Consider the following 15,742-nt stretch of genomic DNA (forward strand, 5'->3'; position numbering starts at 1 on the left):
TACAGAGTCCCACGTAAGGGTAGTTAATAAAGTAACTGAATTATTCAAATAACATACTGATTCTTGGATACAGGTTAATCTGCTTAAGAAATCTGTTATATTTTTGGCCTCTTCCATTTTGATCTTGATTATAACATTAACCAGTATGAAAGACACTGATGATAATTAGAGAAAAACTAAATTGCTCTTTCCCCCTAAACTAGTTCTGTATATAGACACAGATTATATTTTAATAGAAAGTCACATGATTTAGGAAACTTACACTGTATGGTAATAATACTTTAAGTGTCTGTATCTAGTAATCAAATTAAGCTATGAGTTACTTCTGTTTTATAATCCAAAGGGAAGTTCTTATATAATGTCTAGCTTCATAATTAGTTGAGTGATAGCCACGATAGAACTATATTTAAAAAACAAGCCCATCACATGGGCACAAAGATGGTCCATGTTCCTTAACACATTCAATACTATAATTTTGCTCTGAAATGTTATATAAGACTTGTTATATATAAATGTTATATAAGATGTTAAATGCATTTTTAAGTCTTTGATGAAGCTGCAAATTGAAAAACATAAGAAAGTACATACCTCTGTGGCTTGTTGTGTAGTTCTTGATGTAACATGAAGATTCTTATTGTCTTGTGTAGTAGGATTAACAAGGGCACCAGAGTTCAGGGAGATCTTCAAAGTTTGGTAGCTTTTAAACAGTTTTTCATTGTTCTCTTTCATTGATTTCAGATCACGTCCCCATTCCTTGGCTATGGTGGCATTTCTTTCTTCGAATTCTGTTGATTCATTCATTATAGCCTATAGGATAGTAAAAACACCATTATAGCTCTAAGATGAATTACATTAAAAAAAAAAATCCACTATGAAAATAATAGATTTCTAGGTCAAGGCATAGGCCAAAATTATTCAGAATATTCCAGAACAGCACTTTAAAAGGATGTGAACATTCTTTGTGGTTTGCATCAGTTCCTGAAATTTCAAACGATGTTGGATGTTGGTGATGAGAATAAAAGAATAAAGGCTGGAGAGCATTCGTGTTGATTTGCAAGATGATAATCTTACCTTATTAGATCAGTACTAATGTATGAAGAAGAATCCAAAGAATTGTGAAGGTTAAAGTTATTATGTATGTTATGACACATATCATGTCATATATAAACATTAACTGACATCTAATAGCAGAGCATAACCAATAAACTTAACAACAAGCTATTTTCATTCCAAACCTCAGTGGTTCCAGGGAAAATCATTCACTGACTTTTGGTAATTAATCTGAAAACCTTGTATTTCTGTGCAGGGAATAATGATCAACCAATGCCTTCTTTTACATCAAAGCCTAACTAACTCTGAAATTACTCATATCATCTTTTTACTTCCTAATTCCTAAGGGATGTACTTTTTTGCTCTCATCATGGACGCCTTATTAGTCTTACCTATAAATTTCTTTGTGGTTTTATGGCAATTCTGTCAGACTTGGATCCTAAATTAGCTGTGTTCTTGCTGGCATCCTGGACCCTCCATGGCTCTAGACTATGGACCTCCCACCATACAGAATTACCAGTTCCTTCTTTCAGGGTGCTGGAAGAAGCCACATATCCATGCTGATCCATGCTGATCCCCACAGCAGGAATCCCTATTTTCTTTTCTTTTCCTTTTTATTGAAGTATAATTGATTTACAAAGTTGTGTTAGTTTCAGGTGTACAGCAAAGTGATTCAGTTATACATACATATGTATCTTTTTTTTCATATTCTTTTCCCTTATAGGTTATTACAAAATATTGAGTATAGTTCTCTGTGCTAAACAGTAGGACCTTGCTGAAGGAATCCCTACTTTCTAATCACAAACGGGCCCTCAACATTACAGAACAACTCAGAATTATATGGAAATTATCTTATCCAAACATCAATTATGCTTTTCTCCATTGACTGTGGACTTTTTTTTTAAAACAGCTCATTTACTATTTTGCTTGGGGTATCCAACAAATGGATGAACAATCCAGCCACAGGAAAACATTTTTTTTAAAACATTATCTATATTTCAATGTGATTTTAGTTTCCAGATGAAGTTAAAGTCTTTATCTGGAAATAACTACCCAAACACAGGAATATAAAACTAATATTAAAAGTTGTAATATTAATCCAGGTCCCTTTGTTCCAATTACATATAACAAGCAACTTTCTGATTACTGCATATTTTACTAGGTATATGAGATAGGGATTACTTCAGAAAGTAGAATGAATATTCTGAGCAGTGGAAAGTAAAACAAATCAATAAACTGGTAGTAAGCCATGTTGGTTCTTATGAATCTGTCCACTAGGGCTGATCACCTTGGGAACAATGATTACAAACCACATTTTTGAACATCAAAGTTGAAGGATCAGGGCATGTGACAGTGACACCACTGAGACAAAAAGCATGTGAGGCCTTATTAATAAAGCAGCTGGCTAGGCTTGTCCAGGGCTTTCCTACAGTTGTTGCCTGTAGCCCTGAAACAGGTTCATGTCTCACCTTGTCTGAGCCTACCTGGGGAAAAGGCTCAATTCCTACAGAAGCAGTGAGAAGTGAGAAAAGAAAGAGAATTGGAAGAGGATTCCGGATTCCACATCTGTGTGTAACAAACTGATTACTACACACCAAGACTTTGTTATCTTCTTTACAAGTATAAATATATATTTAATTATCCTAAGGAAGCATAATACATTAGAGGCAGAAGATGTTTTACACAATTTTTTTTCACAAAGCCTATACAAATAAATTTTAAGAAAATACTTAAAATTAAGTTGCTCTAAGTCTTTTTACAAATGAGGTATAAAAATTAAAGCAGACAACAACAAAAAGAATGAGGTAGCACAAGAAAATTACTACTTACAATTATTTTGTTATTATAGAAGTTATTCACTTGAAAAATACTATCAGTTTCTTTCTGGATGCCATTTTTAAGCTTTTCTATATCAAAATGAGCATTCAACCACTCTTCCAAAAACCGGGTCATTTCTTTTCTATTACTTAGTACTTGCTGAAATTCAGTCTCTATGCTATGGCAATCACTTTCTGAAAAATCCTTGAGAATTTCCTGAGAAAAATAAGCATTGAATCACATGAACATTAGAAAAGCTTTAATCTAAGTATCATAAAAAGGGGAAAACACCTTATTGAACTCTTATTCTTAATATTTTGAAGTACTGTAAATATAATTTTAATTTAAAACTTTAGTTATTTGATAAAATTTTGGTGTATAGCCTATAATGGAGTCACGTCTACAAATCTGCATGTTAGAATTAAAATCCCTCAAAACTGTAAAACTGTGACTAATAATCACAAAATATGAATTGTTTCTGGATGTAGTTTTCTGTGCATAAAACAGGCTGTACATGGTTTTGGGAATTGAATGCCAGCCTCCTACTGCTGAGAGGGAGCAGGACACTTCATGCAGAGTTGTAAGAAAAATGTTTCTGACTCCCAGTCACAGATCTAGGAAGTTTTAGAAGGCATTCGGAAACTTATTCTGGGGTTCCGTGAATTCCCACTTGATGCTATTACATCTATTTTCTGTATCTTTGGGGTTCTGAAAGGAGGCTAGACTATTACTTGGCACTCTTTACAACTGGCCAGCTGTCATTCTGCAACTGATTTTTAATTTTTGGTAAATAAAAATGACTCTAAACGTATGAAAAGGTACTTTTCTACTTGATAAAAAGGCTTGAAATCTAATTAAACCCATTTTAAACAAATTGTACCTCAATATGCAGATCCATACTCTGGCTCAATTTGAGGTCCCTTGATTCTGTGGGCGGTACATCATAATCTTGTTGAAGGTGCTGTATTTTAATTAGCAGTTCATTTTGCTTTTCCACTTCATCAATAAAAGCCACTTCAAGTTTATTGATGGATTCATGTTGTTCTTCCTTTATCTTTGTAACATGGCTTAACACATACTTGCAGAAAAACATTAAACAAATTGGGAAATGAAACTTGTACCACATTTAGATGAAGTTTTAAACCCCTGAGACTATGAGGCAGGATGGTATCTCTTATTATCTATATCCTCTGGTAAGTGAGGGAGAAGGAAAGAGCCTCTCTCTATTCCCAATATTCTCTTCCCAGCAACTTGGGAGAATAACTTCCAGGCCTCCATCTAGTTCCATATTTCTGACTTGCCCCTGGATATACCTCATGGATGTCCTACAGTTACCTCAAATTCAATAGATTTAAAATGAAAAAAAAAAATAAATAAATAAAATGCACATGATTCCTTTCCCTAGAAACCCACCTTTGCCTATTTACCCCCCTTTTGGTTAATTGTGTCATCAATCACCCAGTTCCCAGCTAGATACCTGAGATTCATTTTCAACATCTTCTGCCTACCTTGATTGGGTAACCAAAACGGGTATGACATGTCCCAAGATTTACTTGTCAAGCATATTTAGATGTTTGGCTTTAAGGTGACAATATTTTTTTTTTTTTTTTTTTGCGGTACGTGGGCCTCTCCCATTGTAGAGCACAGGCTCTGGACACTGAGGCTCAGCGGCCATGGTTCATGGGCCCAGCCGCTCCGCGGCATGTGGGATCCTCCCGGGCCAGGGCATGAACCCGTGTCCCCTGCATCGGCAGGCAGACTCTCAACCACTGCGCCACCAGGGAAGCCCAAGGTGACAATAATTTGAATGCCATATGCTTCACGGATCTCCTCAATAAGTTCTGGATATCTGATTGCCAGGGTTTATGGAAGAATATCAGGGCGTAAGGGGCAATTTACCTAGGAAGGGAAGATACCAGCTCCCTACTTCCTTAACATCCACCATTCCTTAACCCTTATAATTTGGCCTTTTCCTTAACTACTCAACTAAAACTGCTCTGACAGATGTCACCAGTGAGCTCTATTATCAACAAATTGAGGAGATCTCTTCAGTCCACATTCTAGCTGACTGAAGCATCTGCCACTCTTGACTACTTAATCTTTGACGTACTCTCCTCCACTGACTTAAGTAATAGCACTGTTGCCTGGTTCTTTTCTGTCACTTTGACTTTCCTAACCTTGAACCCATGAGTTGCTCTTTTCTGCTACTGTCTCTTGGAGAACTATCTTTTCTGGAGTTTGGATCTTATCCGAACTTATCCCCAAACTCTTATTCCTCTATTATGTTTTCTGGGCGACCTTACACATGTTGTGCGATCTATCACCTATATGAATCCCAAATCTTTATCTTTAGTCCTGACTTTTCTCCTGACAAGCCTCAGACTCTTGACTAAATGCCTGCTTGGTCTCCCTTCTTAGACGTTCTGTCTTAGGTATCTCTCTCTACCTCAAAACATCTCAAACTAAACACCTAATCTCTTTTCCCTCTCTATCTCAGTTAATGGTACCACTCCCCACTAACCTGGCTAAACCCAAATTCTGGGACTCAATCTAAACTTCCCTCCTGTACCTCCACCACCGATCACACCAACTACTGTGTTAAGCTGCCAAATGTTTCTTTAACCTCGTCTGTGCTCTCCATTCCTATGAATCCTTCCCTAGCAGGAGTCGCTCAGAATAGCTCATCTGGACCACTGTAACTGTCTCTTATCTCTTCTCTCTGCCACTAGGCTTATCCTCCACAAACTCATTTCTTCTTTGTCTGCAGTGAAGTATCTAAAATGATAATCTGATCATGCTACAGCCACCACCTTAAAATAAGTGTCCAATGGCTCTGCCTCATTTACAAAATGAACTCCAAGCTTTATCGTTTGAGTCTGTCTTCTACTACAGTCTTATGTTCTTTAACTTTTTATCTGGTATGTCATATAATCTAAACGTACTTCGGTCGCTACACTTATTACCTGTTTATATGTCTGCCTCACTCACTATGAGATCCCTGAGGTGTTATTCATGCTTGTCTCCTGAACACCTGGACGGTGCCTAGGCCCATAGGCAAAGCTCAGGTTTTGTTGAATAAACAGGTCCTAGGTGCACTCAGGATCTTGCAAACACTGTTCTTAGCCCCACATAATCTTTAATTCAGGAGTAAATACACTAAATAACAAATATGTCAACTCTCAAAGCAGGACTGAAACACTGAAGTTTGTAATGGAAATTTATAGTGATATTTACAAAGATATTACTAAAAAAGATGGTACCTGAAGTTTCTTCATGACTCTATGAAATTCCATGGAACATCTTTGGTTTGCAGTGAGAAGTTTTTGAATTTGCTTGCTTTGTGGACATGGAAGTGCGAGGTTTGCTTTTACTCTAATTGAAAGCTCTTTTTGTGTTTCGATTTCCTTCTTCAAGTCAAGAGACAATCTATTTAAGCACTCATAATGATCATCCATCTCTGAGTATCTCTTAAGAAGCTCCTAAAGAAAATTAGAATTTATTCAATTTACCAATTCATTCTAATTTAACAAGAAATAGTCTCAGCCCTAGAATTGCAACAAAACTTAATTCTTTAATACTTTTTGTAGGAGAAAAATAAATTTTGACCTTTGTGTTTATAAACAAAAGCGAACTCTTATTGTTGATTTTGGATTATAGAAATTATTGTGGAAATTTAAAAGAATTTAAACAAATATAACAAAGAAAACTAGAAGCAACCATTGTTATCATTTTGCTGCATTTTCTTTTGGTCTTTTGAACATCCATGATTTGAAGGAGCATTTATTTACAAAGTCTGAAGAGAAATGTGAGTGAATTCAATCTAGTATGTATTGTAGCTCAAGGCTGAATGCTGGCCTCTATGTACAGAAGGCAGTGTAAGTGAGCAGATATGTGACTAAGAATCAAACTAGTTATATATGTCAACTTGGTGGAGCCTCTTCACATATTTCTATCATCTGCCTAGAATCCAAGTTTTCTAACCTTTTATCAGAGTTTGTGTTCAGGTTCTAGCTCTGCTACTGGCTGACTGAGGAAACACTGAGTCATTTTCACCACTACAAAATGAAGACTACAATAATTGCCACAAAGTTTCCTAGGGGATCAAATATTAAATAATATCTATATCTATGCAATCTATAAAATATATAGACATTATAGTTTAAAGGAAATAAAATTATATTTGTAAAAATGCTTCTATGCCCAAGTTTCACTTTGTCAGACCTGGTTTCAAACCCTGATTCTACTAATTTACTACCTATGTGACCTTGGGTAACCACAAAACTTCCTCTCTGAGCCTCAGTTTGTTTGCTTATAAATGGAACAATAAAACCCATCTCATGAGGTAAAGCACCCAGTACAGTGCCTGCATGTGGAAGACACTCAATGAGCCTAGGCCCACCAACACAAATGACGAGAGGCCAGGCAAGTGACCCCTTGGTCAGAGTACAGGTGGAAGAACACATTAAGTTCAAGTTGCTACAGTCATGTAATAAATAACATGTTTAGTTTAGGGTGTTAAATTATAAAAGGGGCTTCTGACAAAAACGAGCTCTCTTTTTTAGAATTTAAGGAAAAGCTAGATAGATGTTCAGTAATGTGGGATGTTGGAGGGGGGATTCTTCCTTTAGTCTTAGAATGAATCACATTATGGCATGGAGCAGCACTGTATGGTCATTCATTTGTACTTTTAAGAAACACATACTGAATGCTGATTCCTGTCAGGAAGTTTTCTAAGTGATATAGCCATAACCAACACAAAAAAGTTTTTAGGGACTTTGCATTCTAATAGGGGTGAGAGTAAATCCTGTTGGCTTTACCCTCAATATGTATTCAGAATCCAAACAGTTCTCACCAGTTCCGCTGCTACCTCTTTGGGCTGAGCCACCATCACCTTTGCCTGGATTACTGAAATTAGTCTTTCAAATGGTCCTCCTGCTTCCACTCATTTTCAATAACATTCCTTTAAAATGTAACTCAGATCATGTCTCTCTGTACTCAAAATTGTCCAAGGGATTCTCCATCTTACTCACAGTAAAACCCAAAGTCCGCTTAAGGCCCCACAGCCTGCCTCTTCCCCATTAACTCCTGACCTCACTTCTAACTGGCTATCCTCCTTCTTGATGTTCCTGGAACCCACCAGGCAGGCTTCTGTCTCAGAAGCTTTCTACTTGCTGTTCCCTCTGCTTATACTGCTCTTTCCCTGTATACCTGTGTGGCTTGATCCTTTACCTTTTTCAGGTATTTGCTCAAATATCACCTTTCCAGTGAGGCCTGAAAATTACAAACTCCTCTGTTTTCTGTGTGTGGTGTATGCACGTATATATGTACACATATACATACTTGTACTAGATTATAAAGTTGAGAAAAATATTGAGCATTATCTATTCATTCCACATTAGGCCTTTGGAAGGGTATTACAAATAATCATTTGTAATATTAACAGGAGAGCACTTACTTTTATCCTGAAGCACTTTTCTCTCAGGCTTTCTATAAGGTGTTGGTTTCCATCACACAGTAATTTTTTTTCATATTTTACTACCTCTTCGTGGTTCTGTTGATTCTGCTTTGATACAAAGAAATAAGCAAGGCTTCAGCTGTAACTATGTTAACATACAATGTCTAATCATATACTTTGATTACATTTTTATATCTTTTCAATAATGGAATTAAATATCACACATGTAACTCAAAAGCAATGTTAAAAATGCTCAGAAAATGAATAACAGTAACACTAAGTCTTATGCTGAGTGACCTCAACTCACTGGAAAAAGTGATCTCAACTCATTGGAAAACCTTCACATATTTTTTGAAGATAGGATTTGTTGCTTTACTATCTATAGTTGCACATTGGATTTTAGATATATCTCTGGTTCCTATTCTTCCAAATCTCTGTCTTAGAATCACTGCTGCCAACTCATATATGCTAGCAAAACCAAGTATACTACCTATGGTGTTCCAAGCCCTGTTCATATATTCTTTCCAGCACCTTGGAACAGAAAATTCATATCCTGTTTATATTTTGTATTTCTGATTAAAAGTGCAAAATAAAACATTGTTCAATAAATATTTGTTGAATGAATTAAGTCTATAAATTTAGTTAGAGCCCACATAAAGATGATTTCCAACTGTCTGAAATTTCTACTGAGATTACAAATGGTATTGCTTTCCATTTTATTATTTCTTTACTATGAGATAATGATGAACATGAGAATGGAATATGAAAATAAGATTTTTATAGATTTCATACAATTTCTTATTTGTCTGAATTTTATAGAGGGATTCAGTTCAGTTCTTTAAGATATATGATTCTGAATATCTATAAATAGACATATTAGTAGAACTTCCTTTTTTATACTCATCTTGCTTTTCTTCCTTCTAACTTCACTAACAAGAGCCTATGTTTAAAACTCTATCGTGTAGAGGTAGAGAAATGAGATATTTAATCTTTTACAAATATTTCTCCACTGAGAATAATGTTATTTCCTGGTTTAAAAACCCTTTTAAAAAATACACTGAAGAAAATTGTCTGCTTTATTTAATAATTTTTTTCTTAAAATTAAAGAATTGGGAGGGGAGTTTGGGGGAGAATGGATACATGCACATGTATGGCTGAGTCCCTTTGCTGTGCACCTGAAAGTATCACAACATTGTTAATCGGCTATACTCCAATAGAAAATAAAAAGTTAAAAAAAAAAAAAGGTATTTTCTGAAAAACAAAAACATTAATTCGAAAAGATACATGCACCCTAATGTTTATAGCAACATTATTTACAATTGCCCAGATATCGAAGCAACCCAAGTGTCCATCAACAGATGAACGGGTAAAGAAGATGTGGTGTATATATATATACACATACACATACACAATGGAATACTACTCAGCCATAGAAAAGAATGAAAATTTCCCATTTGCAACAACATGGATGGACTTCTAGGGTAATATGCTAAGTGAAATAAGTCAGACAGAGAAAGACAAATATTGTATGATATCACTTACATGTAGAATCTAAAAAATATAACAAACGAGTGAATGTAACAAAAAAGCAGCAGACTCACAGATATAGAGAACAAGCCAGTGGTTACCAGTGGGGAGAGGGAAGGGGGAAGGGACAATATAGGGGTAGGGGATTAAGAGGTACCAAACTATTACGTATGAAATAAGCTACCCAGATATACTGCATGACATGGGGAATAGGCAATATTTTATAATAACTATAAATGGAGTATAACCTTTAAAAATCGTGGATCACTATATTGTACACCTGTAACGTATAATATTGTACATCAACTATACTTCAATTAAAAAAAATGTTCTTACCAAAAAAAAAAAAAGTGGTAGTATCTGAATAACATCATTTTGGCTTCTTTTAAAACTGTATTTTCTATTTGTGTGAAAAATTATAATTAATAGTTTCCCTCATTATTCTTTACTGTTTGTAGACGTTTCCAGGAAATATAAAACAAAACACTGTTACCCTTTCCAAGAAAGCTTGATTCTTACAAATAGCTACTAGATAGGGGAAGATTCTGAACTCTCTCTAGCTATCATTTCTCTCAATGTTTCTCTGAATTGGTCTCTTTCCATTTTGAGAGACTCTTTTATTCTCTTTAGCTCATCTCTTTCCTTAGCTACAATTCTTATTTCTTCAAGGCTTTCATACAGTTTCTTGGTCAAGTGTAAGTTATCCATTGCCACGTTTTGCACAGATAAATTTTGGGCGTAAAATTGCTTCTTCAATTGTTCCATTTCATTCACTTTTTTATGAGTTTTATTGACATCTTCTTCCATTCTAACAAGTTGAAGCTCTTTTCTCTGAAGTTCTGGTATCTTGACATAATTACAAAACAAGTTAGAATGCGAACAGAATTCCTTAAAGAAAGGAAAATAGTGTCTATATGTATATGTACATATAGTATAGTGCATGTACATATATATCTATATTGACATATCTGTATCTATGTCCTTTCTCATTCCATAAGTAATTTTGGGCACAGTTATTCCCCCAAAGAACAGAACAACACATACCTTTCTCGGTAATTCGTCTTTTGATTTATTTAAATCCTTCTGAATATTTGAAATCTGAGGTGCCTTTTCTGAAACTCTCTCTCTGAATTTATCAATAGTTTCTTGGTGTTCTTTCAAATGCATATGGGCAATTTTTAGTTGCTCTTGTGTTTCCAGATCCTTTGTTATTAGAAGAAATTGAGAAATAAGATATAAAGGCACATTACCTTTTCTTAACAATGAACTAGTTAAACAAAATCTTAAAAAACACATGTTCATAGTTAAAAACAACCTCCATGCCACCCCCAAATTAGAACAGTACAGAAGGACATAAAGTCCAAGTGCCTGTCCCTAGCCTCACCCATCGCAGTCCTGTCACATGCTGAACTCTGCCACTTATTTTTCAAATTTCATACCACTTGGACATCTTTCTAAATCAGTATCACATAAAGAGTGTCCCATTCTTATGCTTAGTTTTCTACTCTACAGACGAACACCACTTAGCCAGTGCCTTACTGGTAGATACTTGGATTGTTTCTGATTTTGTTCATCACAATGTTGTAGTGAATGCTGCTGTATTTCTGTCCAGATATGTGAATATATTGGTAGGATGAATTTCTACAAAAGTGCTGTAGCAAATGTATATGTTGATAATTTTTAAAATGCTATTGTCAAACTGCTTCCCTAAAAGGTTATAACATTCAAATTTTCACCAACAGTATCACTTATTTTCAAACTTCTTACAGTAAAAATATGTTTACTTGACAGGAAGAAAGAGCACAACTCACTCTAGCTATGGCTTCTTGCAGGTCTGCCTTGAGTAGGTCTCTCTCCAGTTTCAGAGTCTCTTCTACTCTCCTTAGGTTATCTCTTTCTTTCATTACAGATTTCATTTCTTCAAGGTTTTCATGAAGTTTCTGAGCCAAATTTAAGTTCTCCATTTCTATTTTATCCAGAGTTAAACTTTGGGCCTTGAATTCTTTCTTCAGTCGCTCTAGGCCACACATTTTTTTCTGTGTCTCACTAACCTCTTCTTTTAACTTAAAAAGTTGATGTTCATTTGCTTTAAGTTCTTGGACCTTAAGATAATTGTAACGTTAGGATTAGATGGCTTCTTAGGGAAGGATAAAGAATAGTTTCTAAGCCGATTAAGACAGTTTTCCTATGTCACTCATTAATATTCTTTGTAATTCCATACAGGATTTACTTTTTTTTTGTGGTGTAATTTACATAACTACACACCAATCTTATGTGTATATGGCTCAACTACTCTTGACATATGCATACAGCTATGTAACTACAACTCAGATTAAAATACAACTCAGAATTAATACAGAACACTTACTTACCTTACCATAAGGTTCCTATGTGCCCCTTCCTAGAACAAACCACTATTCTGACCTTTTTCATCCCAGATCAGTTTGCCTGCTTTTAAACTTATAAATCACAATGTATTTATCCGTTCTCCTGTTGATAGGCATTTGGGTTGTTTTCAGTTTTTTGCAATTATGACTGAAGTTGCTGTGAACACTCTTGTATGTCTTTACGTGGAAGTGTGCACTTTCTTCTCTTAGGTACATAGCCAAGGAGTGGAAATGCTGGGCCACAGGCAGGTATATGGTTCAGTGCTAGTAAAAGCTACCAAGCTGTTTTCTAACGTGGCTAAAGCATATTACATCCCTCAGGGATTTTAGGCATTACTTTTTATTCTAGGAAGAAATCAGGTATCCAAACATATAAGCGCCACGACCCCCTCAATACCTTTTCTTGTAATTTAGCATTTGAATTTTCTAAATCCATTTGCATATTTGATATTTCTTCTGTCTTCTCACAAACAATCCTTCTGAGTTTATCAATAATTTCCTGGTGATCTTTCAGATGCACGTGAGCAATTCTTAGTTCCTCTTGTTTTCCAAGGTCCTTTATTATTAGAAAAAATTAAAAACCAATGACACAGCTTAATGTTAACTAGTATTTTCTTTTTAATGAAAGTGATACATTTTCTTAGTAAAAATAATACATTTCTTATTTCTTTCTAAGTTATCGGCTTCCCCTTCCCCTGTCCTCACCTCCCCACAATGTACTCCTATTTTGCAGAGGTAAACATGCTATACACATACTATTCTACAACTTGCATTTTCCCCTAAGAGTTATTTTGAGCTTCCAAATTAGAACATTCAAATCTATTTCATTTTTTTAAGGGTTGCACGTATCCTGACATATTGCTTATATCTACCCAGTTTCCTTGTGATAGACATTTAGGTTATTTCCTATTTTTTATCACAAATTGCTATAATGAACAACCTTATGGTATATGTGTGTGTGTGTTATGAATATACACACACATACATATTTTTCTTTACCTTAAAAATTGAGTAAGTGTACATGTAAAGTCCATGAAGAAAATGCTGGTTACAGAATTTAAAATTTTCAAAAATAATACCAAATTGCCTGCCTAAAAGGCTGTATCCTGTTACTTCTCACCAAAAGTACCACTCATTTCAAAGAAGGGTTCACTGATGTAAGGAAAACATCACATTAACTCGCTGGGAAGAGGAACGAGCATAACTTACTTTAGCTTTTGTTTCTCTGAGGATTTCACTGAGCTGGTCTTGCTCCATTTTGAGGGTTCGCTCCATTCTTCTTAGGTCGTCTCTTTCCTTAGTAACAGATTTTATTTCTTCGAGGTTTTCTTGAAGTTTCTGAGTCAACCTTAACTTCTCTGTTTCTATGCTTTCCAGGGATGAATTCTGGGCCTCTAATTGCTTCTTCAACTGCTCTGTTTGATATGCATTTTCCCTGAGATCATTTTTTACCTTAAGAAGTTGACGTTCCTTCTCCTGAAGTTCTTGGATCTTGAGATAATCATACAATAAGTTAGGATATAGATATAGAGAAAAAGCTAATAGTTTCTAAATTGAATACGTAAGTCTCTATGTATATTAGGCTAACTGATATCCTGTTTCATAACACAAAAGACTTGATTCAAACTCTCAGTTACTTAGATATTAGTAGAAATACCTGTGCTTTTAAGGCAGTATTTGTGTTTTCTAAAGCCTTTTGAATATTTGATATTTCATCTGTCTTCTCTGAAACAATTCCTCTGAGTTTATCGATGGTTTCTTGGTGCTCTTTCAGATTCATTTGGGCAATTCTTAGTTCCTCTTGATTTTCCAAGTCCTTTATCATTAGAGAAAGAAAAATAGTACGTTCAGAATAATACAATTCAACCGTGTGTAGAAAGGTACAGGGTAAGAAGTAAAAATTCCCCCCTCCTTAGGCCTCCCAGTTCTCACCCTCTAAATGACTTTTAGATGTCAATATATTCTAGATACACTACTCTGTATAACGTAACGCTTCTCTCTGTCAGGATACTTCCAAATCAGCTCTGTCTTATTCTTTACCTGTGGGTTGGTATTCTATGGTCTGAATGTGCTGTATTGATTCAACCAGTCTCTACTAATGGACAGTTAGAATTTTTCCTGTTTTGGGGTTTGCTTTATTTTGTTATTGCAACTTGTACAAATATCTGCACAGTTGTGCTAATGTGTGTGGGATAAACAGCAATAACTGGACTTTTTGGGTCAATGCATACACTTATTGAAAACTTTGGAAGATATTATCATATATCTATCCCTCCAGCCTTCCCCAAGATTGGACCAATTTTACAACCTCACCAACTCTATCAATCATGGCTCTTTTAGGACACGATGTTGTATTTACTAGTTGGGGGAAAGATGGTAACTCACTCTAATTGTGGTTTCTCTTAGGTTTTCCTTGAGCTGGTCTATCTCTACTTTGAGAGTCTCCTCCACACTCCTAAGGTCATCTCTTTCTTTTGTAACAGATCTTACTTCTTCAAGATTTTCATGGAGTCTCTGAGTTAACCTTATGTTCTCCAATTCTGTATGTTCCAGGGTTGACTTTTGGGCCTCAAGTTGCTTCTTCAAGTTTCCCATTTCACATATTTTTTCCTGAGTCTCACTGACATCTTTCATCTTAAGAAGTTGATGTTCTTCTTCTTGAAGTTCTTGAATCTGAGAAAATCATAAAACAAGTTATGACATAGACGGAAAATTTTAGGAAAAAGAACTGTCTCTAAAATTAAGGTAATCATCTTTACATTTTAGTCTAACATATGTATTATTTTCTTCCGTAAGGGATATGACGAACACAATAATCAGATGTCATTTTTCAACTTAACAAGACCTACCTTTGCCTGTAATTCAGTATCTGAAATTTCTAAGTCTCTCTGAATATTTGCTCCCTGATCTGTCTTCTCTGAACTATTCCTTGTATTAATGGTTTCTTGGTACTCCTTCAGAAGAATGTAAGTAGCTTTTAGTTCCTCTTTGATTTTCTGTCCCTTTATGATTGGAGGAAAATTAATCAAACTTAGTAGTGAACATCATCATCACTTTAACACTATTTTTATATCCAAAAACATTATAAGAGGGAAACTTACTTCAGCTACAATTTCTTTAATGTTTTCTTTGAGTTGGTCTCTTTCCTTTTGAAGGACTTCCTGCACCCTTTCCAGATCATCTCTTTCCTTAATTATGGTTTTTATTTCTTCTTGACTTGCCTGAAGTTTCTCAGTCAACTTGAGCCTCTCGCTTTCTATTCTTTGTAGTGATGAATCTTTGGCTTTGAGATGTTCCTTTAACTGTTCCAGTTCACTCATTTTTTCCTGAGTTTCACTGCTTTCTTTTATGGTAATCAATTGTTTCTGTTTCTCATGAAGCTCTTGGGTCTTAAAAATAATAATAAAATAAGATAATAGCCAAAAATATACTTATGTGCGCGCACACATAAAAACGTGTGTTTATATATGTATATATATATGTGTATGTATATTTTTTAAGGAAA

At 35.1% G+C, this 15,742-nt stretch overlaps 1 protein-coding gene across 2 annotated transcripts in view; it reads right to left on the minus strand.

Moving 5' to 3' along the window:
* CENPE (centromere protein E) overlaps window positions 1-15,742 on the minus strand; it is a 73,987-nt gene that overhangs the window by 16,426 nt on the left and 41,819 nt on the right. The window contains exons 32-43 of one of the 2 annotated variants that reach the window (XM_065877401.1): window positions 15,339-15,626; window positions 14,623-14,910; window positions 13,895-14,053; window positions 12,635-12,793; window positions 11,662-11,952; window positions 10,895-11,053; window positions 10,405-10,696; window positions 8,324-8,427; window positions 6,129-6,347; window positions 3,749-3,946; window positions 2,881-3,084; window positions 589-807 (exon numbers count right to left, since the gene is read on the minus strand). In XM_065877401.1, the coding sequence (XP_065733473.1) occupies window positions 589-807; window positions 2,881-3,084; window positions 3,749-3,946; window positions 6,129-6,347; window positions 8,324-8,427; window positions 10,405-10,696; window positions 10,895-11,053; window positions 11,662-11,952; window positions 12,635-12,793; window positions 13,895-14,053; window positions 14,623-14,910; window positions 15,339-15,626 (2,580 nt within the window). Of the gene's footprint in view, window positions 1-588; window positions 808-2,880; window positions 3,085-3,748; window positions 3,947-6,128; window positions 6,348-8,323; window positions 8,432-10,404; window positions 10,697-10,894; window positions 11,054-11,661; window positions 11,953-12,634; window positions 12,794-13,894; window positions 14,054-14,622; window positions 14,911-15,338; window positions 15,627-15,742 lie in introns of both variants that reach the window. The other variant, XM_065877402.1, reaches the window with a different exon arrangement.

This window comes from Phocoena phocoena, chromosome 5, assembly GCF_963924675.1.
Source record: "Phocoena phocoena chromosome 5, mPhoPho1.1, whole genome shotgun sequence".
In the NCBI taxonomy this organism is placed as follows: domain Eukaryota; kingdom Metazoa; phylum Chordata; class Mammalia; order Artiodactyla; family Phocoenidae; genus Phocoena; species Phocoena phocoena.